Source organism: Chrysemys picta, chromosome 22 (genome assembly GCF_011386835.1).
Source record: "Chrysemys picta bellii isolate R12L10 chromosome 22, ASM1138683v2, whole genome shotgun sequence".
NCBI classification, from domain to species: domain Eukaryota; kingdom Metazoa; phylum Chordata; order Testudines; family Emydidae; genus Chrysemys; species Chrysemys picta.
Genome location: NC_088812.1, coordinates 22101733 through 22126590, shown reverse-complemented (window position 1 = coordinate 22126590; position 24858 = coordinate 22101733). Strand labels below are relative to the sequence as shown.

At 44.7% G+C, this 24858-nt stretch overlaps 1 protein-coding gene across 1 annotated transcript; it reads right to left on the bottom strand.

The window, feature by feature from the left end:
* Window positions 1-50: 50 nt before the first annotated feature.
* Window positions 51-24486, bottom strand: LOC135977187 (maestro heat-like repeat-containing protein family member 2B). Its single transcript, XM_065576508.1, has 19 exons — window positions 24342-24486; window positions 23526-23552; window positions 23084-23206; window positions 22592-22671; window positions 21972-22107; window positions 21708-21803; window positions 20721-20825; window positions 16183-16306; window positions 14637-14746; window positions 13824-13976; window positions 12338-12492; window positions 10393-10555; window positions 9750-9943; window positions 4956-5093; window positions 4636-4747; window positions 2797-2943; window positions 1444-1626; window positions 388-543; window positions 51-158 (listed from the first exon to the last, which is right to left on the bottom strand). The coding sequence occupies exons 1-19, from the start codon at window positions 24450-24452 to the stop codon at window positions 51-53; spliced, it is 2421 nt and encodes an 806-aa protein (XP_065432580.1). The 5' UTR covers window positions 24453-24486.
* Between the last annotated feature and the right edge of the window lie 372 nt (window positions 24487-24858).

Here is a 24858-nt window from a genome sequence, read left to right as displayed (position 1 = left end):
GGATGTAATTGGCAGAAAACATGCAGGAATGACTAATAGACGGGAGAGCTTCAACTGAAACCTGGAGGTAGCATCAATGTCTTTTGGGAACAGATATACCGATGAAAGCTGCTGCACCAGGCATAGCTGTGGTCTCTCTGTTCTGGGGAGGCAGGGGTCTGGGGTGCAGAGACAGACAGGAACAGAGACCTGTCGGGGTCAGACCCATGACCTCTCCTGGATTCTGGTGAGGCAGCCATGGACCAACCTGGCTGGAACTGACTCAGCAGGAGGGCAATGAACTGAGGGGAGAATTTGGGCCTCCACAGCAGGCAGGAATAGCAGAGCTCCCCTGGCATTGGGAGGAAGATTCCTTTTGCTTAGTAAATAAGTCACTGTCAGTCTTACCATTGAAATCTCAGGGTTTGGGTCTTGCAGGTGCAGCAGAAGTGTGACCCAGCTCTTTTTAACCTGGTCGGCGAAATAGGTCTTCCATTTTCTCTTTGTCAGCCGGGCCAGGGTGCCAAATAGGACAAAGGCCATTGAGCGAAGAGCATCATCCTCCTACAGCCAAGAAAGCCCCGCAAGTTAGTAACTAAGAGACAATCACATCATGCACTTCGCACAGCCATCTCTTCTATGCTAAAGTAGAGTGATTCCAACTACAGCTAGTCGGAAAAACGGTAATTAACCAATTTTTTGTTCGAATTTGCTGATTCATTAAAATATTTTAGAGACAGTTCAGTTCTGATGAAATTCCTCCGGAAGCCAGGTAGGGGTCCTTAGAAACTTGCCTGGTGTCTTTCCAGTGCACCCATCCAGCTCTGTGGCAGCCGATCTAGCAGGCTGCTTGGGATCGTGGGCTTCCAGGCCCCCAGCTTCTGGGACCCTGGCTCTCAAATTTGCAACTCCCTGGCACTTCTAGCTCTCAGAGTTTCCTGGGTTCCCAGCACCGGGATAGTCTGAGAGCAGACTGCCCTGGGCCAAGGCTTCCAATAGAGCTAGGTTGAGAATAGTAATTCTGTTTCACAAAGAGTTTTGAACTTTGGGGAGAGCGGTTCCCACAAATAGGATCAAAACCCAAATTTGAAATCTCTAAATTCTGTACAAAATGGAATTATCATTCCAACCCTCTCATATAAAAATGGTATAGAACAGGCCCAACACTCTCTATTGTACTCTGTAACCCCCATTTCATGGTTATCTAGCTATCTAATCTAGTATTCAGACTTTCTTTGAGGTTCTCAGTGGCAATAAAGAAGAATAGAAGGGTGAGACTGTGGGAGCAGGGATGTCATCCCCATCCTCCTAATGTTCTCCTCCTCCGTAAAACACCTCTCTTCCCTGGGGCCTAAAATCTCTTCACTCCGACATGAGCAATGCCCAGGGAGTCCACATCACGCATTGTAAATGGAGCCTAATCAAGATTGGTTGAACTGGGGTTGTAGAGATCTGTTCACATACATCGTCAAAGTAAGTCCGGATCTGTTGGGTGAGGTCTTTGAAGGAAGAACCTATGTCCTTCTCTTTCAGCTCCTTCAGGACTTTGACCAGTGCTTTCATGCTCTCGCCAATGACTTCCGAACTGAAAATGTCATGTAAGGCCCCGATCAGTAGGTCCAGAAGAAACTTCTTGTGCTTTTTCACCTGTACAAACATATGACATTAAAGAACACTTATCACTGATCACACTTCTAATAAGTTTTCTTTAGCAGTTATGAAGCTGTGGGAATTTCATCAAGCCCGTCTCCCCCCAGAGACCTATAGCTATATTTCAGACCAGGTGCTAGCTACAATGAGCCCAACTTGGTGCCATAATACATCTGTGTAATCCTATTATTAGATTCCTAGTTACTTAGATTCCAAGGCCAAAAGAGACCATTGTGATTATCCGGTCTGACCTCCTGCATAACATAGAACTTCCTCGAAATAGTCTCTGTTTGAAGTAGAATGTATCTTTGAGAAAAACATCCAATCTTGATTTTAAAATTGCTAGTGACAGAGAATCCACCACAACCTTTGGTAAATTGTTCCAATGGTTAATTAAAATTACCATTAAAAATGTATGCCTTATTTCCAGTCTGAATTAGCCTAGCTTCATTTTTCCCCATTGAATCTTGTTATACCTGTGTTTGCTAATGTGAAGAACCCATTATCAAAATTTATTCCCCATGTGAGTAGTTATAGACTGTCCTCAAGTCACTCCTTAACCTTCTCTTTGTAAAGCTAAATAGATTGAGCTCCTTGAGTCTATCACTAAAGGGATATTTTCCAATCCTTTGATAATTCTTGAGACTCTTCTCTGAATCTTCTCTAATTTATCCTTCTTGCATTGTGGACACCTGATCTGGACACAGTATTCCAGCAGTGCTCACATGAGTGCCATATTCAGAGGGAAAATAACTTCTTTACTCTTCTTCAAGTTTCCTCTGTTTATACCTCCAAGGATCATTTCAGCCCTTTTGGCCACAACTTCGTATTGGGAGCTTATGTTCAACTGATTATCTGCCATGACTCAAGTTTTTTTCGGCATCATTGCTTCCTGGGATAGAGTCTCTCATCCTGTAAGTATGGCCTGCATTTTTTGTTCCCAGATGTATACATTTACATATGGTCATATTAAAGTGCACATTGTTGACTTATGCCCAGTTTACCAAAGGATCCAGCTTGCTCTATATTTACTGCAAAGAGGTTACTAGGGTATGTGAGAGAGCAGAATTTGGCCTAGTGCATTTTGTGCAGCCTCTGTAAACTCTGAACAACTCTCTCTCTTGGTTTCTCTAGTTATGCTGCATTCTATTCAGTAATCTCTCTTACCTTCTCAGGCGCCCCATAGACTAAATTTCCCAGGCCTCTCACAGCCATCTGGCGGACAATGCTATTCCTATCCTGTGACCTTTCTTCCAAGATGCTCAAGACAGACTTAAGGAACTTCTTCTCCCTGAGCATGGGATCACTCATTAGCTGAAATAAAATCAACATGTCCATTAGCCCCAATATGATCATTAAGATTGGGAATATAATTTGAGCAGACATGGAATACACTAAAAACAACAAGGAGTCCTCCTACAGCCACAGTCTTGTGGATACAGACTAATATGGCTCCCCCTCTGATACTTGGCACATAAGACACTGTAACTTTATTATTCCACACAAATGAGAAATGTTTTAAAACCTGGAGCTTTCCTTTTGGGCACTATAATAGGGATCCACTCACCTCTTGAGAGCCTCTTAGTGGCTGGGTCTGGTACCACAGTCCTTTTCTCACCCCTGGCGCACCCTGCCAGCCGACCTTAGTGAGTCTTCTGTGGCTCAGGCCTCTGGCTGCATCCCAAAGTCCAAATTAATCCCTTCTGGGGTAGTCAAGAACAATCCCATTGCCCTCACTAGGGTCTCCCGCCCCAACTCTGGGTCCTTGAAATTCTGCCCTTTGTTCAAGCTCTCCATAAGCACTGTCCCCTCCATGGGGCTTATGCCACTGTAGATGGTGGGGGAACTAGGGCCTGCCCATAACTCTGGGTTCCAAACCATGGACCCTGGAAACAGTAGCTAGGCACTGCTTGATTTCAGTTCATTTTTGCTTCTTCCTACCGGCCACTTTTAGCTTCACTCTCACCTCCAGGTTAAAGTTCTTAGGGACCCTCTTCCTGCAAATCCAGCTTAAGCAAATGCTGCCAGAATCAAACTCTGGCTATCCCCTGAATTTCTGTGGCCAGAGAGCAGCCCCCTTTCTTGCCCCTCCAGGTCCTGTCAGGAACTGACCTGCTAAGGCCCTGCAGCTCCTTTTAGCTGAGCCTGATTGGCTGCTTTCGTGAGGCCTCTCTAGACAGACCCAGATTTGTGGCTGTTTGCCTGGGGCAGGGTGTAGTAGGACCACGGGGCCTCTTGTAAGGAGCCTCAAAGCCCAGGTACAGCCCATCACAGGCACAGATCGATCGTTTTTCTTAGAACCAGATGAGCCCCTAAGATAGTTGCTTAGCATAAGTGGGAAATATGATGCAGATGTTAGAGGAAGACTGTGGAAAGGGCGGATGGTCCAGCTGTTATCACACTAGCCCAGGACTTAGGAGACCCAGGTTCAATTTCCTGCTCCCTCAAAGACCTTGGGCAAGTCACTTAGCCCTTCTGTGCATCAGCTCCCTGCCTGTAAAATAGGAATCATCGTGCTTCCCTACCTCCCAGGAGTGTCGTGGGGATACAGACATTAAAGAGTTTTGAGGTACTCAGATACTACAGTAATGAGAACTTAAGATAGATGTGAATGTATTTGTATGTTGCTTGTTTTATAGTATTAGGACGCTAGGTTCATTCAGAAGATCTGCTGAGCTAAACCAAAATCAGGAGCTGTTGGTTAGTATCAGCATTAGGACTTGGCAGAAGAGGTCCAGGAATTCAAACTCTGTCTGTATCTCTCTCAACCAGCACCAGTGGTTGTGTAGCTAGCATAGGCAATGACAGCAATAAAAATATCAGAGAGAGAATGACTCAGAAAGGTGTAATGAAATTCCCTGTGAGGTTTCCATATAAAGGAGGACCCATTCTACTATCTAAAATGACAATTACTCCTATGAACTGAACTGTACAACTCCCAAAAGAAAAGCAAACATGAGACAACAGTCTAATGGTGAAACCGCTCTTCAGAACCCTGTGTCTTACCTGGGCAAGGAAAGCTGTGCTGGTGACTCGGAGGTTTTCTGTTGGGGAATTCACCCAGGGGAGGAGGCTCTGTAAGATCTCAGGTGTTATTAGTTCAGCTCTTAGCAGAGCACTGGAAGACAAAATAAACCGCTTATGGGGTAGATTGCACACTTCAAAACACTCAGCTGCTCTGAGCATACAGCACTGATATCTAAGAATGGGAGTTGTGTGTTTCCACCCAGGGCACCCCCACAAAGCTATAAACTGGAGGTTCTCTCTCAGCCACTCTATTTGCTACTGATTCCCAAGACTAAAATCATGCCTCCTAGATCTCTTACCTCACCAGCAGACACACTCCCTCATGGTGAGTCTTGGGGTTTTCAAGCAGACTCTGTGTTCTCTGCTCCCTGAGCGCTCTCCCCAGTCTCTCATTCCCAGCTCTGAAAAGCACAGCCTCTAATGCTTGGATAGAAAGCCTGGGGAAAGAGAGGCACAGAACTGCAGCAATCAGTAGGAAGATGCAGCCTGAACAGAGTCAGGAAGCCCCGGTTACTTGTCAGGTCTGCTGTTCATCGACAGTCCATCCATTGGCAATATCCTGGACACCAGTGTCCCTGGAAGGACTTGATGCCGGGAGGTAAGTTTCAGTCTCATACATCTCATATGACTAGTTTTGCTAGGGACAAAATTTTGCAGTCATTTTTTCCTTTCTGCAAGGAGTATGGGCACTAGCAGAGTACAGTGATATGGAAAAGATACATGATCAGGACCCAAACACTGGGGCCATAGTGTGGTGATTACTAATGGACATTTTGGGGTCATATCTCCTGATATGATGTGACAGAGTGCTGAAGGTTTGCACTTGAGTCAGCACTCTGGTCACTATTAGTACTAATTTGGTTCCTCACAGAAGGCCTAATTGGACAGAGGTGTACCTGATTACGAGGTCAGATTGGGGCTAGTGAGTCAAGGAACCAATCATTCCATTAACAGGGAAACTATAAAAGGACATGGGCAGGAGCTCTTTGAGGGGAACAGACAGAGAAAGAAACTTGGGTGACTAGATGTTCCTATATTTGGGGCTTTATCTTATACGGGTAGCTGTTACCCCCCACCGCCTGTCCTGATTTTTCACACTTGCTGTCTGGTCACGCTAGGAGAAACAAAGACAAAAAGCTAGGAGAGCCTGACAAAGTGAGGTTTCTGAGTGGAAACACCTTAGCCCCCACTTTTGGAGAAGAGTTTAGAAAGTTGAGATACAATATATAGGTGCTATGTATTGGTAGGGACATTAAATAGACTATATGTTGGTGCTTACAAGCAAGAAAGTCTCAACGCAGTCTGTGTTTGTGGAAGATGTGGGGGTGCAACACCCCTCTCTGTCACAGCTGGGGGCTCATCAGGGATTTCCCTGTTATCTATGCAAATGGAGAGCCTGTTGGAGAAGCCGGTGTAGAGGTTTTGGCACTCCGGGTGATGGAAGGAACACTGAAATGGATGGTGAAGCAGCAAAGAGAAGTGTAGAACAGGGGTTCTCAACCTTTCTGTTTGTGAGCCTCCCCCCACCCTCAACATGCTACAAATACTCCATGGCCCAGTTCCAGGCCTCTGCCCTGCCAGGCATCAGAGTTTGGGGCTCCTGGCTCTGGTATTTAACCTCATGGGGTGCAGAGGCTCGGGGCTTTAGTGCAGGTGCTGGGCCTCAGGGCTCCAGCGTGGCTGGGCTCAGAGCTTCAGCTTTCTGCCCTAAGCCCCAGCTAGTCTAATGCCAGCCCTGCTTAGCGGACTCCCTAAAACCGGCCTGATTGAGAACTGCTGGTGTAGAAGACCCTACAGACCTTCCAACAATCCCACCATGCAGAAAAACAGCCTTTGCTTGCCTGGTAGGTTTAACAGCAAAAGAGCCTTCAGGAATTTATACAGGAGCAAGCCCAGGTCTGGCAACAACTCCTCCAAAGTCTGGCCAGTCCTGTGACAGGAAATGGAAACCAGGCACAGGAGATCAGACTCTGTAAAATGGGACCTGCGAACAACCCTGATTTGTTTTTGGTTACTCTTAAAGGAGCAGCAGTGAGACCTCATAGGGACAGAACAATGTGGGGCCTTCAGCTGACACCCTATTTAACCGGGGAAGCACATATATGGGTCTTAGTGATTAGCAGGCAAGAGATTATGACATAATTAAGGCAGCCATGCTGGACTAGGTGGGGCCTGTCCACAGAAAAGTACTGCCAGAAATGGAGAGTTGAAAGATGGATTGAGGGATTATGCCTCTGTGCATTTGGACAGAAATTAAAAGATTGGGCCACTCATTGGTAAGGCCAGATACTCAAACTGTGGGGGAGATCATGGACTGCATGATTCTGGAAGTTTCTTCAGAGTCTCCCTGAGCATACCCGAGCATGGGTTCTGTGGCGCCAGCCAGTTAATCTGGACCCCACAGTTAAAGTTACAGAGGAATTTGCAGAGGCGGACATTCCCAGAGTGAGTCAGTGGTTTAAGGGACTAGATTTGAGAAGGACCAGAATGCCTCCAGCTGGGAAGGGCAGCAAGAAGAAGAGGGAGGCGCCTCAAGGAACTGTAGTGGGAGCTTGTCCTACAGTGTGCTACCGACATAGACGTGAAGGACATCTAAAAAGAGACTGTCCTAAAATGGACTGTGGGTTTGCACAGTTTTGTGGCTGGGATAAGACTCCCAGGCAGGGAAGAAAAAAGAAAGTACCTACCATATCGGTATGGGTAGGGAGGAGCCACGAAAGGGACTAATGGACACAGCTTCATCCTGTTTGTTAATCGGGCAGGAGTTAGTGAAACCCCACTGGAGACTTCCCAGAGGTAGGATCAAAACTGAATATGTATATGGGGACAATAAATTCTGCCCAATGGCAGAGGTGACTCTGGAAATCAAGGGGAAGTTTAGGCAGAAACATGTAGGGGTAGTGGATGGATTGCCCCACTGCCTTCTACTGGGCATGGACTAGCATCCCTTTCTAACAGGGACACCAAGGCATGTATGGAGGCTCAGGAGGGTGGAAACAAAACCTGAAGGGCCAGGTAAAGAGGAAATATATGTAAAGGGACTGGAGGAACCTAGACATGAAAGTACAAACCACAGAGAAGGTGAGGATGCAGAAGTCCCCTGAGAGACAAGAGGGAGGAGAAAGAAAACAAAGGTCAAGAGTAAAGGTGACTTAAGATCATCCATTGGGGTCAAACAGTCATCAGAGCCCTTACCACCAGGATCTCAGGAGTGGGCATCCCGAGAACACTTTGGAGGGACTCAGCACAGTCTGTGTTCATGGAAGAGGCCGGGGCACAGCATACCACCCCTCACATATAGGTACCTAAAATGGGCCTGCACATGGGCCAACAGCATGAGCAGAACACTTGTGTCTGCAGCGCCAGCAATCACATAGCTAGGTACCCATCCATGTGAACAAATTCAAGTTTTGTGGACAAAGCTTAGGCACCCTGACTCACTGTGGCCACTACATAAGACCAGCCTCACTGGGTCAGTCCAATGGTCCATCCAGTCCAGTATACCGTCTTCCAACAGTGGTCAATGCCAGCTTCTTCAGAAGGAATGAACAGAACAGGGCAATCATGAAGTGATCCAATCCCGGTTGTCCAGTCTCAGTTTCTGGTGGTCAGAGGCCTAGGGACACCCAGAGCTTGGGGTTGTATCCCTGACCATCTTGCCTAATAGCCATTGATGGACCTGTCCTCCATGAACTTATCTAATTCTTTTTTAACCCAGTTATACTTTTGGCCTTCACAACATCCCTTGGCAATGAGTTCCACAGGTTGACTGTGTGTTGTGTGAAGTAGTACTTATGTTTATTTTATAGCCACTGCCCATCCGTGAACAGAGTTTACATCCTGATTTCCTGGGAAAATTCAGAGACATTATAAAACCCTGAAGTCTGTAATTTGAGCACCTTGTTGGCATAGAATAAAGAAACAACAATAATAGAAACTAATAATGTTGTGAGATTGGTAGGAAATGTACATTAATGGGCTATCAGAGCTGAAGTCAACTGATGACTCAGGAATCTTAGTGTTAACTGGCGAGGGGCACAGAGTGGGTGCCGAGTGGTCTGGTATGTACATTCTAGTTCACTAAAAGATTGCCATATGAGTCTCAAATAAAAGCCCATGTCACCAATATCATTGTGAAACACATGTACAGATGCGGTGTAAAGAGTCATGTATATGCATTGAAAATTACATTTTTATGATCTGTGTCTAGGGATTAGTCACCAGGAAAGGTGAAAAAAATGGTTTTCTTTCAGGGAAGAAATGTTTATCCATCTATTTCTTTATCTCTAAATTAAGCATGTAGGGTTCACATTCAGTTCAGAAGGACTGTGAGAACTTCAAAGAAAGAAAAGTAACAGGAAGTAGACAGGGGGTGGGGACCCAATTTTGGGGTACACATCAAAGGTGTGCTCTAGTATATTTGGGGGACAAAGAAGACACCCTGGCATCTTTCACTTAGGAAGTAGATGGACAGTGATAGGGACAGAGGGGTTGCTATCAGGCGTGATTGAGAACTTTGGGTAAGAAACATCTTTAGACAGGAGGTGAACCTGTTGGTTAAGTTTAGTCTCTAAGAGCATGTTATGATTTCATTTTACATGTAACCATTTTTTGCTCGCATTCTTACTCACTATCACTGGAATCTCTGTTCTTTGATCATCTCTGTTCTTGTTTGCATTATAAATATATCTAAGTGCTGTGTGTTTTGCCATATAGTATAAGTAATAAAGTATAGAGTTTAAAGTATAAGTAATAAACTGGTGTGTACTGTTCCATTGGGAACAGCAGGCCTGGTAATTCTGTGGGTGTTCAGTGGATAAAGGTCTGGACACTATATGGAACGGTCAGAAGACTCAGGTGTTGGTGTGTGCCTATCACTAACCTGTACAAAGAGTCTGAGGAGGCCTGGGTGGCAGTGTTTGTTTTGCCAGAGCCTGGTCGTTTCAGGGAAGCGACCCACAGCAGGCACAGACAAGACTTCCTCACTCTAAGGGCAGGCAATGGTAAGGTGTCTCGTAACCCTGGGAACTCCTAAGGAGTGTCACACAACTCTATTGGAATTCTCTTCGTTTGTCTCCCTTCCTTCTAATTACCGGCAAGGGTCGCCCTCAGTATGTTGTAGGTCTTTTTGGAATTCCCTCTGGCTGCTTATCCTTGGCAAAGGCATCTCTTGTCCTAGGGTTCGGCTGATCTGCTGCAGGAGAACAGGAAACAACTCTGGGAGCAGCTCCTGCACAGCTTTGCTCGACTGCAGTGCTGACACCACCTCAAAGATGGCACATGTTGCCTGAAAGGAGAGAATGGTAAAAACTGAGATCTCTTCCCAACACCATCACACCCTCTCTCCCCTTCTGAGATCTGCTGTACTAAATTCTCACTTCCGCCAGTAACTTGAATGACTGCGAGCAACTCGCTTAACTCGTGGCTCAGTTTCCCACATCTGTACAAATGTGGATGACCTACCAAGGCATGTTGTGAGTCCTAAGGAATATTTGCAAAGCACTGTGAGAAAGCTGGTTCAAAGACTTTCTAATTGCCAGATGTTATTAAGTAAATCAGCCACGTACTCTAAAACTGCCATATTTGTTCCACAGACAGCAGAGCTGGACTCAGGGAAACAGTACATCAGAGGAGAAGTGCCCACACAGCAATATTATAACACACTTCTAGCTTTCCATCAGCAGGATTGTCACAGGGCAGAGGTAAAGCCTGAAATACGTGTCTGTCTTTACTTACTGAGAGAGGTTCAGCAGCTGCCAAATCCCTGTCGATTTCAGTCTCTGAGGTGATGCGGCATTCTTGTCTTGTTGGAGTCTTTATCTTGTCTATCAGGATCTTTAGGACTTGAGTGGCAAGCAAGGGGTCTCCCCCCAGAGATCTCCACAGCTCAGTGATGTCACTGCAATTTAACAGAAGTTACATGTGACCCCTGGACACTTCTGTGGCTCAGACTGAATACGTCATATTTAAGTAAAGACCAAATTTTCTCCTTGCCAATGATGAGAAAGTTAGGAGTACTGTCCTCCTTTAACGCTCCTCGTGTTTAAATATTGAGTTTCCAGTTACAGAACTAGGTTAAGTGACCTAGTCTTACTGCAGCCTCACCATTAATACTAGACTTCAGAAGGACAGGACAGAGAGCGCCAACCTCAGTTTCTGCTTTCCCATTTTCCAGTAAATATGGAATCATGAACATGTGGCTACAAAGATCTAGGGTTTGGAAGGCAAATTGATGAAGGAAAAGCCATATTCCTACTAACTGGTGTGATAGCACGGCCAGAGGACAGCAGGAGAGTGATAGATGGGAGATATGTAAGCCCCAGGATGATGAGAGCCAGTCCCTGTAGAGGGAAGAGAGGCTGCTACAGATTAATTAGAGCACCTGAAACCAATTAAGCCAATTAGAGCACCTAAAGCCAGTCACCTGATAACCCGCCCCCCTCTGCTTCAATCAGACAGTTGGAGGAGTTGAAGCAGAGTTGTTTGGTGTTGGAACAGAGAGCAGTTTGGAGGAAGCAGTTTGGAGAAGTGCTGTGGCGGGCCAGAAGACCAAGACCCTAGGTAAAGGGAAACCCGGCTTGTGCAGAGCAGAGGGACTCTAGAGACACAAGTGGTTGGGAGAAACTTGGCCCAAGCGGAGAGAGGGCAGGAAGCCCCACAAGCTGAAGGGCTGGAGAGGGAAGTAGCCCAGGGGAAGGAATCGCTAGTTCAAGTGGTTCACTGCTATCCCTAGAGCCCCTGGGCTGGGACCTGAACTAGAGGGTGAGCCCAGGTCCCTCCCTCTCCACTCCCCTTTTCTGGGACACTAATGGGACAGTTGATACCCCAGTTCAGGGGTGAGAAGCGGTGCCCTGCACCCCCACAAGAGGAGAAAGTACGGGACGCAACATAATAGTGCCGGCAATTTGCCACACTGGACATACAACTATGAGACCAAATATTTGTGGCCATCCTCTGTCCCCTTCACAAAGGGTGTCTCTACCCTCTGTTTGCCAGAAGCTGGGACTGGGCAACAGGGGACAGATCACTTGACAATTACCTGTTCATTCTCTCTGGGGCATGTGGCACTGGCCACTGTCAGAAGACAGAATACTGGGCTAGATGGACCTTTGGTCTGACCCAGTATGGCCATTTTTATGGTCATAATTCCAGCAGTGATAACTGATAACTCAGTTAGGGATCTTTAAATGAAATGATGGATCTGCTTCCAGTCCAGTTTTAAGTACCCAGGACAGCAACTCTATTCTAGCAGCCACACCCTCACGGATACCAAGCAGAGGTCTGATGATAATATTGGCTCTATTCTTTGTAATCAGCCAGGGATTTGGACTTGAAGCTGTCATGCTACCAGGAAACCAACAGCCACTGCTAATTTCCAGAGTGAGGTCAATTCAGGTGTCTAGAGAGGTAGATGTTTCCAACAATATACTCCAGTTATACCAGTAAAAATAGGTCTTTAGGATATCAAAGCAGCTATTAATTAATGGAAACAGAATGACACTTAGTTTCTCTCCACACCCCACCTTAACATGCTCTTGGACCTTCCTGCAGAAAGACCCAGGCTATTAATCTTTAGGAATTATCCCAAACTGTTTGCTGCTTAAAGAAAGCCCTACATCTCCCAGTAAAGCTGTGGGATCCATGTTTCACCAAGATGAATGAAATAGGTAGCAGTATATACCTGTCCATCGGCAGAGGTTCGCCGAGGAGGCTGGAGATCACTGTCTCTAGGTCACGGTGAGCTAAAATGGACACCGCCTCCACCAGGAACTGCCTCAAGCTGCCCTCCTGGATAGTAGGCATGTGGCTATATATTATAACCAGGATATCTGGCACCTGGAAGGAACAAAACCAGAAAGAAATGTCCCTTTTTCTTTCTCTCCATTCATTCTACAGAATCAAAACCTTTATTTAGCTATTTAGCCAGTTGCTGCTTTTTTAGAAATTCTTCACTTCAAGAAACAAATGTTCAAATATGTTTGCATAAATTTAACCCACAAAAATTGCCCACACTTGGCTGTAAAAACTAACACTGACACACACATATACATACCAGGTAATGTAATGTGGTGGTGCCCAGCTATGCATTAAATAAACCAGTTCGCATGCACAAAAGAAGGCTTTGCTTGCCCACATTTTGCAGGTGTGATTTAAGCAGCCAAATCTGACCATTTGCCTCGAAGAATGCCTAGTTCATAAACAACCACAAGCACAAAATATGCAAGTGCTTTAAATACAGTGAGCAAATGCCTGGGACTATGAACAGGTGATGACCTCTCATATTCACTCCTGGCCCTTCACGTCTCCAAAACACTGTGCAAACATGGCAGTTCTGCTGCGAGGGTTCCCTGTCCTGAGGCCTTTCACCAGCCTTGTTAGAAGATTTGTGCTCCTTTCATCTAGCGCTAACGCACTGGGCTCCAGAATAAGGCATATAAATAGTGGATCCCAAAGACACTATAGTTTTCTCCCTCCCTCCCCCCTTCTATTCTTAAAGGGTACATCTACACAGCAAAAAAAAAAAAAATCCCACAGCAGTGTAAAAGTGTAGCTGTGCCTGGTTGGGCTGGAGCCCAGGCTCTGAAACCTGGCAAGAGGGTGGGTCTCAGAGCCCAGGCTCCAGATTGACTGGGAATGACTACAGTGCTATTTTTATCCAGGTAGCCCTTAGCCATAGGCCTCCTAATAACTGGATGATTCCAAGTGCCAGTCATTCTGTCTTGTTATATTTTCCCCAGAGTCTGTTTTTTCAAGCCTTTCTTGGCTGAATACTGTGGCAACAAGCTAGACAAATAAATAACCAACCATCTTCCTTTTCCCTTGGTTTCAGAGTAGCTGCCGTGTTAGTCTGTATCTGCAAAAAGAACAGGAGTACTTGTGGCACCTTAAAGACTAACAAATTTATTAGAGCATAATAAATAATAATAATATGCTCTAATAAATTTGTTGGTCTCTAAGGTGCCACAAGTACTCCTGTTCTTTTCCCTTGGATTATCTCTGTCTACTGTGATTGATTCTGCCATTGCCTATCTTAGGGTGGGAACAGAGATGGAATCAACTCTATGTCCGAGGGGGAGAAACAGCAAGATTTTTGTTCATTACACATAAGAGCAAAGATCTAAAAGCCTAGAGTTTAGGCAGAAAACCTCTCCAGTTTCCCGTTTTACCTGCTCCAGCATGGCATCTCCACACTCCTTCAGGATGATTTTCATCCACAGTCCAGCTGCCGTGGCACACGTGGGGCTGGCAGACAGCAAACCACCCAATGTGGCCTTAATAAAGTCTGTGGCCTGTTCTGAGGGAAAGTACTCACTAACAACCTGGGAACAAATCAAAAACAGGAGAGACTGCAATGATGTCTGGCTTTTTAAAAATGGAGGCCTAATATCTCTATGAAAAGATATATGTATCAACAAATTATTAATTAGCCTCATGTCTAGCAAGCCATTTGTGATTACAATTCTCTCTACAGTCTATATACGACATTTTTGTATTCTACACTAATGATATCAGGTTAGAGGCAAAGCCTCTGTTGCACAATTAGCACAACATTGTACTGGATGTGCAGGAGGTAAGTTTCCAGTGTGTATTCTCTTATATACACTGCATCTTTTTACAACTTATAAAATGAAGTAAAGAGAGGCATGCACACAAATATAGGCTAAGGCAAACCCACAAGGTGACAGAATGAAGACTGGGTGGTTTCTCAGCTTGATGTTCCACTAACACAGTTTTTTCTCATGGATGGCTGGATAGGTACATGTGTGTGCAGCTGCGTGCGTATTTTCATGTGCGTGGAATCTGGTTTTCACATGGCATTCATAGCACACATCTATGAAAAGCATCTTGCTGGTTACTAGCAATGAATGCCCCGCTCCCACAGCTCACTCCAAGTACGGAAAGGCATCATGAAAGCATAAACGTAAAATGAATGGTGCCCCGTCACTAGAACATCCGCACAAGCTTTTTGAGTCAGTTACCCTGGCCATTTTGGAAGATGCCTGAAACAGAGCCTCAGGGTCTGGAGCTGTTAGTGCTTCACGGAGACATCTCAGCTCCTCCGCTGCTGACCCCAGATTCATGGACTGGCCTGGAGTGGAGAAAAGGAGAAAAAGTACTGTAACGATTAATGAAACTGAACCTCTATTGTGTGGATATTCATACAGAAGGATCCATGTGCTATGCTGTTATCAGCATAGTGTAAAATCTTGGCCCCATCAAAGTCAATGGCAAAACTCCTGTTGACTGTAATGGAGTTGGGATTACACCCTAAATGTCTGAAAGTTAACAGTAGTGGTATGTTATTGTGAATGATACAGGATTGAACAAGCACTGTATTCAGCTTGGAGCAGCTTTCTGGGTGTGTTTGGTTTCAGTAGCCTCTCTGCTCTCAGTATTTAAATCTAATCTCATATTCAAGTACAAGTCATGCAGATAGATCTCAGGTTCCAATGTAGAGGTGAATCCCTCCACCAAACTCTCATTGTAAAAGAGATGGGGCTGGACAAAAACTTCGGCAGGAAACCCAGGCTCATCAGTCACTTCTAAACAATGCTGGGATTTCTATCTTGTACATGCAAAGATTGGAGTCCCTTCTTCTGTTTCTGAATCACCAACACTGTTTTTTAGGACTGATTAATAATAATAGGAAATAAGGTGACCAGATGTCCCGATTTTATAGGGATAGTCCCGATTTGGGGGGTCTTTTTCTTATATAGACTCCTATTCCCCCCACCCGCTGTCCTGAGTTTTCACATTTGCTGTTTGGTCACCCTAATTGGAAATGGCCTTAAACAATAACCAAACCCTATCCTTTTACATCTAACCATTAGGTGAAAAGAATATCCTACTCTTTCACAGAGGAGGAAATGGCCTACACTTACTCCAGTAGCTTTGAATGCTCATGACAGAGGGCTGCTGGAAGAACATTTTGTTTAAAGAATTATTCCAGGAAACCCCTCCAATACAGCCAGTGGCAGGGTAAAGAGAATGAAAATGTTTAGTATCAAGGGCTTGTCTACATGGAGAGAGTCAAGAAAGCTAATCCAAATTTATTTTCAAAATGCATTAGTTAAACTTCATTAAACACCTGTGGGGACACACTTATTTAGAATTAAAGGGGCCTTATTTCAGGTTAGTTTAATTCATGTAATTCACTAAATTAATAAGAGCCATTTTAATTCAGAATCAGAGCATCCACACATGTGTTTAATGCCACTTTAAATTTACACCTTTAGTTCATTTGGATTAAACTTTCCTTAGTGTCCCTGTGTAGACAAGCCCTAAGGAATTTAGCAGTTATCTATCTGTATGCAGACCATTTATTATTTGTACAGTTCCCAAAAGTGTGCTAGGCTCTTTACACATCATAATCTTCTCTTCTAATGAGGTATTTACAAGATGCCCACCATTCTGTTATCTAAGTGCTAACAGACAGGACAGAAAGAACTAGACAGGCAGAAAAATGGACATTACAACAGTGAAAGAAGGTGAAGAGTTACTTATACCTGCTAATGGTCTCCTCACCTTGTATACAGAGAAGGCAGCTGATACAGTCAACCACCCACTGACGGGACGTGGCCAGTGAATCACAGCTGTATGGTGCTATTAGTCCAATCAGAGATCCAAACCGATTAAAAGTTTCCTGAGTCTAATTACAAAAGAATGAAGAATGAATGTTCTCCAGCTGTACTAGACTTCACTTGCCATCCTTACTGTTGATACCAGTCAGCTCTGTGTTTTTGGGGAACCAGGGCACAGTATCTAGCCTGTGTGACTCATGAAGGACACCCCTCACCCCCGTCTCTGTTTGAACCAAAACCGATCAGAGTAAAGGTTTGCAGAGAACAATGAAGGGCATGGGGAGACACACCTAGACCCCTCCTGACAAGGGTGACAAGATTAAGACATCTCCATTTTTGCATACAGAATGAAGAACAGAGACAACTCACCTAGCCTCATCTGCATGAAAGATGGGACAGGGATTAGCATAAAGAATGAGGAAAAGGGAACCGCACTGAACTCTGGGACCAGAAAAGCAGGGACGCACTGCATCATGGGAATCCCTGCTCCAGATGCTAATGAACCTACGCCTGCACACACCCGGCTCAGCAATTATCAGAGCAATTCTAGTAATAAATCTTTGATTGATATCCCATAATACTGAAGCAGCCTAGTTGCCTTGTGAGCTCCCTGGCAGAAAACAACACCCATAGCCAAGAGTGATCAGCTCCTATTGTCTAGCCCAGGGGTCGGCAACCTTTCAGAAGTGGTGTGCCGAGTCTTCATTTATTCACTCTCATTTAAGGTTTCACGTGCCAGTAATACATTTTAACGTTTTTAGAAGGTCTCTTTCTATAAGTCTATAATATATAACTAAACGATTGTTGTATGTAAAGTAAATAAGGTTTTTAAAATGTTTAAGAAGCTTCATTTAGAATTAAATTAAAATGTAGAGCCCCCTGGACGGTGGCCAGGACCCGGGCGGTGTGAGTGCCATTGAAAATCAGCTCGCCTGCCGCCTTTGGCACGCGGGCCATAGGTTCCCTACCCCTGGCCTAGCCTAAAGAAAATCCTTGAGCCATCAGTTTACCCATAAAACAAATCTAGTGTTCTCCCTTGAGCCATTGTATTTTCTCTACAAAACCCCCGACCTATGCCCAAGTAAGGGTTCTGATGTATAGACCCAAACTCTGCATCAGTGCCATTGGGATTCTATCTCCTGACTGATCGTGCTGGGGGCTCTGCCTGTCTTCAGCACTCAGGACCCTGAGCTACCACCCTCACCTGGGAACCCCGACCAGTTCAAGCCTCATGGAGTGGGGGAAATCCCTCTCTCTCTCTCTCTGTTTTCTTTTCTACCTCATGTATTAACCTTTAAAATGTAACTGTTATGTTTGTTTAGCTCCTTGTGTAGTTATCACTATTATTCAATAAATAACTTTTATGGTTCAGCTGGTTGCTTCTCTCTCTCTCTGAATTTTACTCTTTTGTGTTTTTAGATTCCCCCATTTACTCGGCAGCAACACTTCTTGTACCTAAGCTAAAGATCCCTGTAGTGCCCAAAAATACTGTGGGGTTTGCTCATCAAGTGTGTTACTCCCAGTACAATTGTAATGTGAAAGTGTGATAGGGACGTGTTAAACTTGGGGCACATAAGGGAGGGGCAGCTGAAAGTGCTGTTCAACCCAGCCTATTGAGACCAGGGGCACATAAGGGTACCAGCTTGAAAGTGCTGCTTAACCCAGCCCACTGAATACAGAGACACATGAGGGGATCAGCTAGGGAGTGCTGATTGACTTGCTCTGCTAATGTGTGTGCGCGCATCTTCATCTATTTCTAGTTATTAGCCCTGGGGAACCTAGGTCCTGCAGGGTAGCTCCATTGGGAGCTCCATTGGGAGGGGACTTGTAGAAAGAAGGAGTAGAGCTCCATATGAACACACAAGTGACATAAGCCCCACATTAATAACATTACAGAATCCTCCCCCCCCCCAGAAGAGTAACCCTAATCAATGAGCCTACCCAAAGTGACGGGCACATCTGATAACATTGTGCCTCTGATTCCTGTACTGAACTGGGGAATGCACATTGGAAAACATAATCCCAATTGTACATACAAATAGATGGGGTCTAAATTAGCTGTTATCATTCAAGCAAGAAACCTCAGAGTCGTTGTGTACAGTTCTCTGAAAGCATCTGCTCAACATGCAGTCAAAAACCATAACAACATGTTAGGAACCATTAGGAAAGGGATAAGACAGTAAATATCATTATGCCACTGTATAAATCTACAGTACCCCCACACCTTGAATACTGCGTGCAGTTTTGGTCATCTCATCTCAAAAAAGGTACGTTAGAATTGGAAGAAATCCAGAGAAGAGCAACAAAAATGATTAGGCGTATGGGACAACTTCTCGTACAAGGAGAGATTAAAAAGACAGGGACTTTTCAGCTTGGAAAAGAGACGACTAAGAGGGAATATGATAGAGAACTATAAAATCATGACTGGTGTAGAGAAAGTCAATAAGGAAGTGTTATTTAGCCCTTCACATAACACAGGAACAAGGGGTCACCCAATGAAATTAATAGGCAGCAGGTTTAAAACAAACAAAAGGAAGCATTTCTTCACACAATGCAGTCAATCTGTGGAACTCATTGCCAGGGAGATGTTGTGAAGGCCAAAAGTATAACTGGGTTCAAAAAAGAATTAGATGAGTTCACTGAGGATAGGTCCATCAATGGCTATTAGCTAACATGGTCAGGGATGCAACCCCATGATGTGGGTGTCCCTAAGCCTCTGACTGCCAGAAGCTGAGGCTGGGACTGTCCAACAGGGGATGGTTCACTTGACAATTGCCTTGTTCTGTTCATTCCCTCTGAGGCATCTGGCACCCACCACTGTCAGAAGACAGGATACTGGGCTAGATGAACCATTCTCCTGGGGGATCCAGGATAGCCACTCTTATGTTTTATGGTCTTAGCTGATTAAATAGAAATTCAGCTTTAGCATCCTGGGAGCATAAGAACATTTGTGACAATGGCAGACCAGTCAACCTGTGTATGACCCATAATAACTTAACAAGAGGCGCTTCTACTGTATCAAGACAGTTCACCTGCATGTGAATTTCTAAGAGATGTATTAGTCTAGCAATCATCAACTCATTCAAAAATGAACACTAGAGGCTAAGTATATTTGTCTGTGTTTATCTATACCTGGTTAGAAGTTTCACAATGTAACCAAATTAGCTTGTAGATGCTAATTCCCTTTCATGTCTTAATTGCCTTAATTATGTATGCAAGGCCTTCAGTTAACCTTAAAATCAAAGATGTAAGACACTCCAGGAAACCAATCATTTCTACATTATCTTCAGCTTAACTATCTGTGTTATAATGGAAGAACGGCTAATTACCTTATGTGAAGGAATGTAACTAGTTTACTGTGTTAATAAAACGATAATAGAAGATTATCTTCAAAGCAAAGTACAACAGGCAATCTGCATTGGGGGAAGGTCCTTCTGTGACAATTTCTGTGAGGTCGGCTTGTCAGCCTGCTAGAATAGCTATAAAAGAGAAGGCTTGGGCCTGATCCTGTCATCTTTAGTCTGCTTAAACTCTGAACAGGGAAAGTGTAAGCCATAGGACAGAGATTTTCCAAATAATCATTTGGAATAACCTGGAAAGTGCATGGAAAAAACTAACAGACTTTACATCTAAGCTGCCTTTGGATTCTGATCTGTTGGGATGATTCCAGAGAGACTTTTACAAATCAGCAGTTTATTCCATCACTGTTGTGATCCTGAACTATGAACATTGAAAGTCACTTGTATGGATATTGATCAATTAACCATTTGTAACTCTCTTCTTTCTTTTAACAATAAATCTTAGATTTAGTTATTAAGGATTGGCTGACAGCATGATATTTGGGAAAGACCTGAGATTCATATTGATCTGGGGATAAGTATCTGGTCCTTTATGATCAGTGAACCTCACATATGGTGAGCCAGGTTTTCAGTAACCCCTCACTATATTAGACATAGAATATCAGGGTTGGAAGGGACCTGAGGAGGTCATCTAGTCTAACCCTGTGCTCAAAGCAGGACCAATCCCCGGAGAGATTTTTACCCCACTTCCCTAAATGGCCTCCTTAAGAATTGAACTCAACGCTAGGTTTAGCAGGCCACTGCTCAAACCACTGAGCTATCCCTCCCCTTTCTTCCAAGACATGGATGTTTAGATGGGAGCCAAGGTCTGGACTGCCAAAAGGGGACTGCGTTTGGCGTCTTGTTAACTAGGGTGGGAGCTCTTCTGTTGTTGACTTGGTGAATCTAATTATAGAATAAGCCATCAGTTTGGGGGATTGGCTGCCCTCTACTTCTTGCAATCTGCCCGGAGTGTGGTCACAGCATTGTTGTGTAAACCTCTCTCTTCTGGAAGCAGGGGGATCTTAGTCACCTTGAGATCCCAGCTGCTGCCCTGGAAGAGTTTTTCATGCATTTGCGTTGAGTGTCAGATCTGATATAAGCAGGGAACTCAGCTCAAGGAAGAGTAAGAGGCTATACTCACTGTGCTATTAACTGTCTCTTGATAGGCAGTCAGCAGCTGGGTGCTGGCCTGCAAGGCCCTTTCTCTCTCCCATTCCTTCTCTGAACTGAACCATGGCCTTAGTAGCTGTTGGTAGAGCAGGGGAATGGACAGAGTTAGTACCAGAAAATCCCCCCCAAAAGTTCCTCTTAAACAGGTTTGTCACTAAAATCCCTCTCCAAAGCATCTGACCTCGGTGTAGCAAAGGAATTCCATGTCTAATGGAAGAGCCCCTTAGATATACAAGTCCCAGGGACCAGATTCATCTCTGGTGATTGAAGCAAAAGGAGTTACATGAGAGATGAATCTGGGCCCGTGTATGTGATGTCTGCTGTAGACTGTCTGATGGGAGCTGTCTAGCACTTTGCATGCTGTTTGATGTCTGCTGCTGTGGTCTGTTTCCTGGGCAACTTCTCCCACGTCGAGTGGCAAAATGACAGAGAGGAGCATTTCTTTTTATTAATTTGAATAAGAGCAGAGAAGTCCCCCCAGCCCAGCTCCTTTTATAACTTCATTTTTATACCGAAGGTGCATCAAACTCCCCACCCCTCAGCTCTTCAAGATATTCTGTTCATGTCTGAGGAACAGGAAGTCTCCTCTGAATGAGTTTCCATACACAGGGCTTAACTCAATAGTAATGAATTCCTCTTAGAAGAAGTGATCAGTTTCAACTGGTTCTCTTGGATTTGGCTACTGCAGTGGTGATTATCTTGCCGGTCCAAGTAGTGTCAGCTCCCTTGTATGAACTCAATCCCAATCCAGCCCTGGCATAAAATGGCATAGCTTCCGTGGATTTCAATGGGGTAAATGCCCACTTATCACAAGGAAGAATGTAGTTCTTTCTCCCTAAAATTAACTCTGTTGTGGAAAATTCCTCCACAACTGAAGCTTGACCCCCCCTAAATCTCTGACTCTTCCCTGCTGTAACACAAGAAACAAATCTCCACCACGGTTCAATGGTCTACTCACTTCAAACATTTCCTGGAACCAGTCTGCGGTTGGTTCTTCCTCCAGCAAAGTCTTCATTATCTTGCCAAGGGCTTCCACGGACCTCATGTACGGTGACTGAAACCAGAAGAGAAGGAGTGAGGCTCGGCACATATCATTTGTGTGTGTGGGCCGGGGAAAGCTAACCATAACCTTGCCAGGGAGGCCATGTGTGACTGCCATCACCCAGTGCCTACTGGGCAGAAATACAGTGGATGGTGCCAGAGGAGAATTGTTGCCACGTACCTGTATATACAGAGCATCCTTTGCTGTCTCGCCTTCCTCTTTCGTCTTCTCCAAGGGAGGAAGGGGAAATAAACTTTTGAAACACTGATCTATGAGCTCACGGTTTTCCTCCAAGGTCAAAGATGGTTTGAGTTTGCTGGCAGAAGAAAGAGAGAAAAGTCATGCATTAGACTCAGTACCACCTCCAAGTACAAGAGTGTGTCCAATGGCTAGAGATTGCCCCAGTCTAGAACCCCAAATACAAACAACCCTTCACTTTGCAGCTGAGCACCTCTTTGCACCTCTATTAACTATTGGCTCATCTAGAAGTAAAGCTAAAGCTTCAAGTCCCCTTTTTAGAGAAACCCACAAGCTTCCTTCCCCCTGCCAGCTAGCCAGACCCCTCCCTCCCCATCTGAACTCTCCTCCATTGTACTGCATGCCCCACAACCTCCAGTCTTGTGTCTTTCAAGCACAAACCTCCAAATGGACACATTCAAACCCTCAAGAATGAAAGTTCTGCTGGTGAGCAGCATGTGAGCCAAACCCTGCAGGCATCAGACTGTTCCCAACCTGACACTCCTGAATTAACAAATAAGAAGTCATCACAGTGCCAGGAAATATGGCAGAAAATAGCCTACCTCAGATGTTCAATGGCAAGAATTGCCTTGTAGCGAACTGGAGATGCCAGGGAATCCAGTGGTTCCTTTTTAATGAAGTCCTGAAATGCATTAATAGGGACATAAAAAATGGGAAATGGATTTGAAAGGCAGAGAGGTCTTCCTCTCACACCCTGAAATAGGGCCATATGCCACACCTGTAATAAACAGACACCGTACTCAGCAGGCGCTCTGCCTCTGAAATGGACCATAGGGCCATCTGCAGGCTATACGGAGGACAGAAAGATAATTCACCAGACACAAGCCATTCCTTCCAGTTACAGCCCACAATATGTCAGCATCTCTGCCGAGCTCAGAGTGGACCCAGCATTCAGGTGCCATGCAGGTAGCTCATGAGACTGCAGTAGTACAGTCACAGCCAATGGATAAAATAACATCTTCCTGGAAAACCAGTCTTATTGCATTACAACAAACTCCTTTGTACTTCAGTCCTCAAAGCTCCTAATCACTCACCAGCATGTATCCAAGGAGCTCCTGTTTGTAAGAGAATTCGAACTCCTGGGAGTCTCTGGTCTCCAAGATGGCACAGCTAATCTCCGTGACATTCTGGATGAGAGTTAATTTTAGGTACATGTCCTACATAATCCAGAAGGAGAAACAAGAGAGAATGTGGATGAGAAACTGAGAGAAGTCCAGAAGATAAAGATCAGGAATTAAATCTACCCTCAGGAGAGAAAAGAGGTGTCCGCAGACCCCAGAAGGCAGAGGACCCCAGCTCTGCACCCACCTCAGAAGAAAAGAAAACCCAGGTTCATCAAATAAATCCAGGTCCACTTACACCAGAGCAACCAGGACTCCTGCTTGATGTAGCAAGGAAATCAAGCTCTGTGCAATTTAAACAAGCAACTTGTGTATAGAAAATGCAAGACCTGAGAGCAGATTATTTAGAATTTACCTTGTTCGTAACAGCGATGCCCAGCACCTGAAAAACGAAATGCAAAACAGCTCTTAGCAACTTATGTCCAACATAACACACATCCTCAAAATGTCCTGGCTGGTGAATATGGAGCAGAGAGAAATCACTATTGTTAAATCTTCCAAAAGGCAGGAAATGTATCCAGAGGGGGTGTTTTGTAGAGGTCAATATCAGGGGCCGTCCTATGTAATATTTGCATTTGTGAAGTACTAGAAGATATCAGTTTGGTTCAACTGTTTTTGACAATGCCTAAATGAGAGTCTCAGTCAGATAGGGCAGAATTGAATAGCAAAGTGACGTGGAGAGGTTGCACAGAGATGAGAGTCAGTGTCAGCAGTCAGACACCTAGGGAACAGAAATAAGGAGGACACAGACAAGAGGTAAGGGAAGTAGTGTGTCCAAGAAACAGAGTGACAGCAAATCAACTAAATACAAGCTAGCACTAGTCTCTCTTGGCTAGCGAAAGATAGCGCTAGATACACATACATATTAGGGGAGTTAGAGTGTTATTCTGAATAGCCTAAGTGTGACTGCATCTGAATTACTGTGTAGCTGTGGTCTACAGAATTTCAGAAGAATATAGAGAAACTAGAGAAAATACAAAGAAGAGCTACAAAAATGAAACAACATGTGACAGCTCACGCTCCATCCATTACAGTTTTAAATTTGAGTTATGTGACAAATTATTGCTCAAAGGAGAGTTTTAGAAAATACAAGCCCTCTCTCTATAAACTCAGAGGCAATGCTATAACTTCAGGGTAATGCCCCTAACACTTATCACACAAAAGCTCTTACCTGACAACTGGCTCTGTAGTGGTGAAGGATGTTCCCTGTGATGTCTGCCTCCACTCGGGAGAGAAGCTGGTCTTTTGGAGCATGAACAGCCACGTTGCTGTATGTCAGCATCAGGGTGCTGCGAGTCTTGCCTCTTTTTCCACGGTGGTAGTCCTAGAAAATCGGAAACGTCACTAGAGACAAGTTCTTGTGATTCGTTTTGCCTTGGAATTCTGATCTGCTGCTGACCGAGGAATTGCTCACAGCAGCAATGGCAGTTTGCACTTGCAAAGCTCTTTTCAGCCAAAGATCTCAAACCACTTGCAAACAGTATTTAAGCAATATAATAACTGTGTGTGGTAGGGAGTTATTAGTATCTCCATCATTCCCACAGGTCACTCTGACACAGAGAGCCTAAAATGCTGAACCTGCAGCAGTGAAGTACACGGGAGCTTAGTCGTTGACACTGGTGGGTACAAGATCAGGTGCTAAATGTCTTGCCTAAGGCTGCACAGTGAGTAAATGCAGAGCCAGCAAT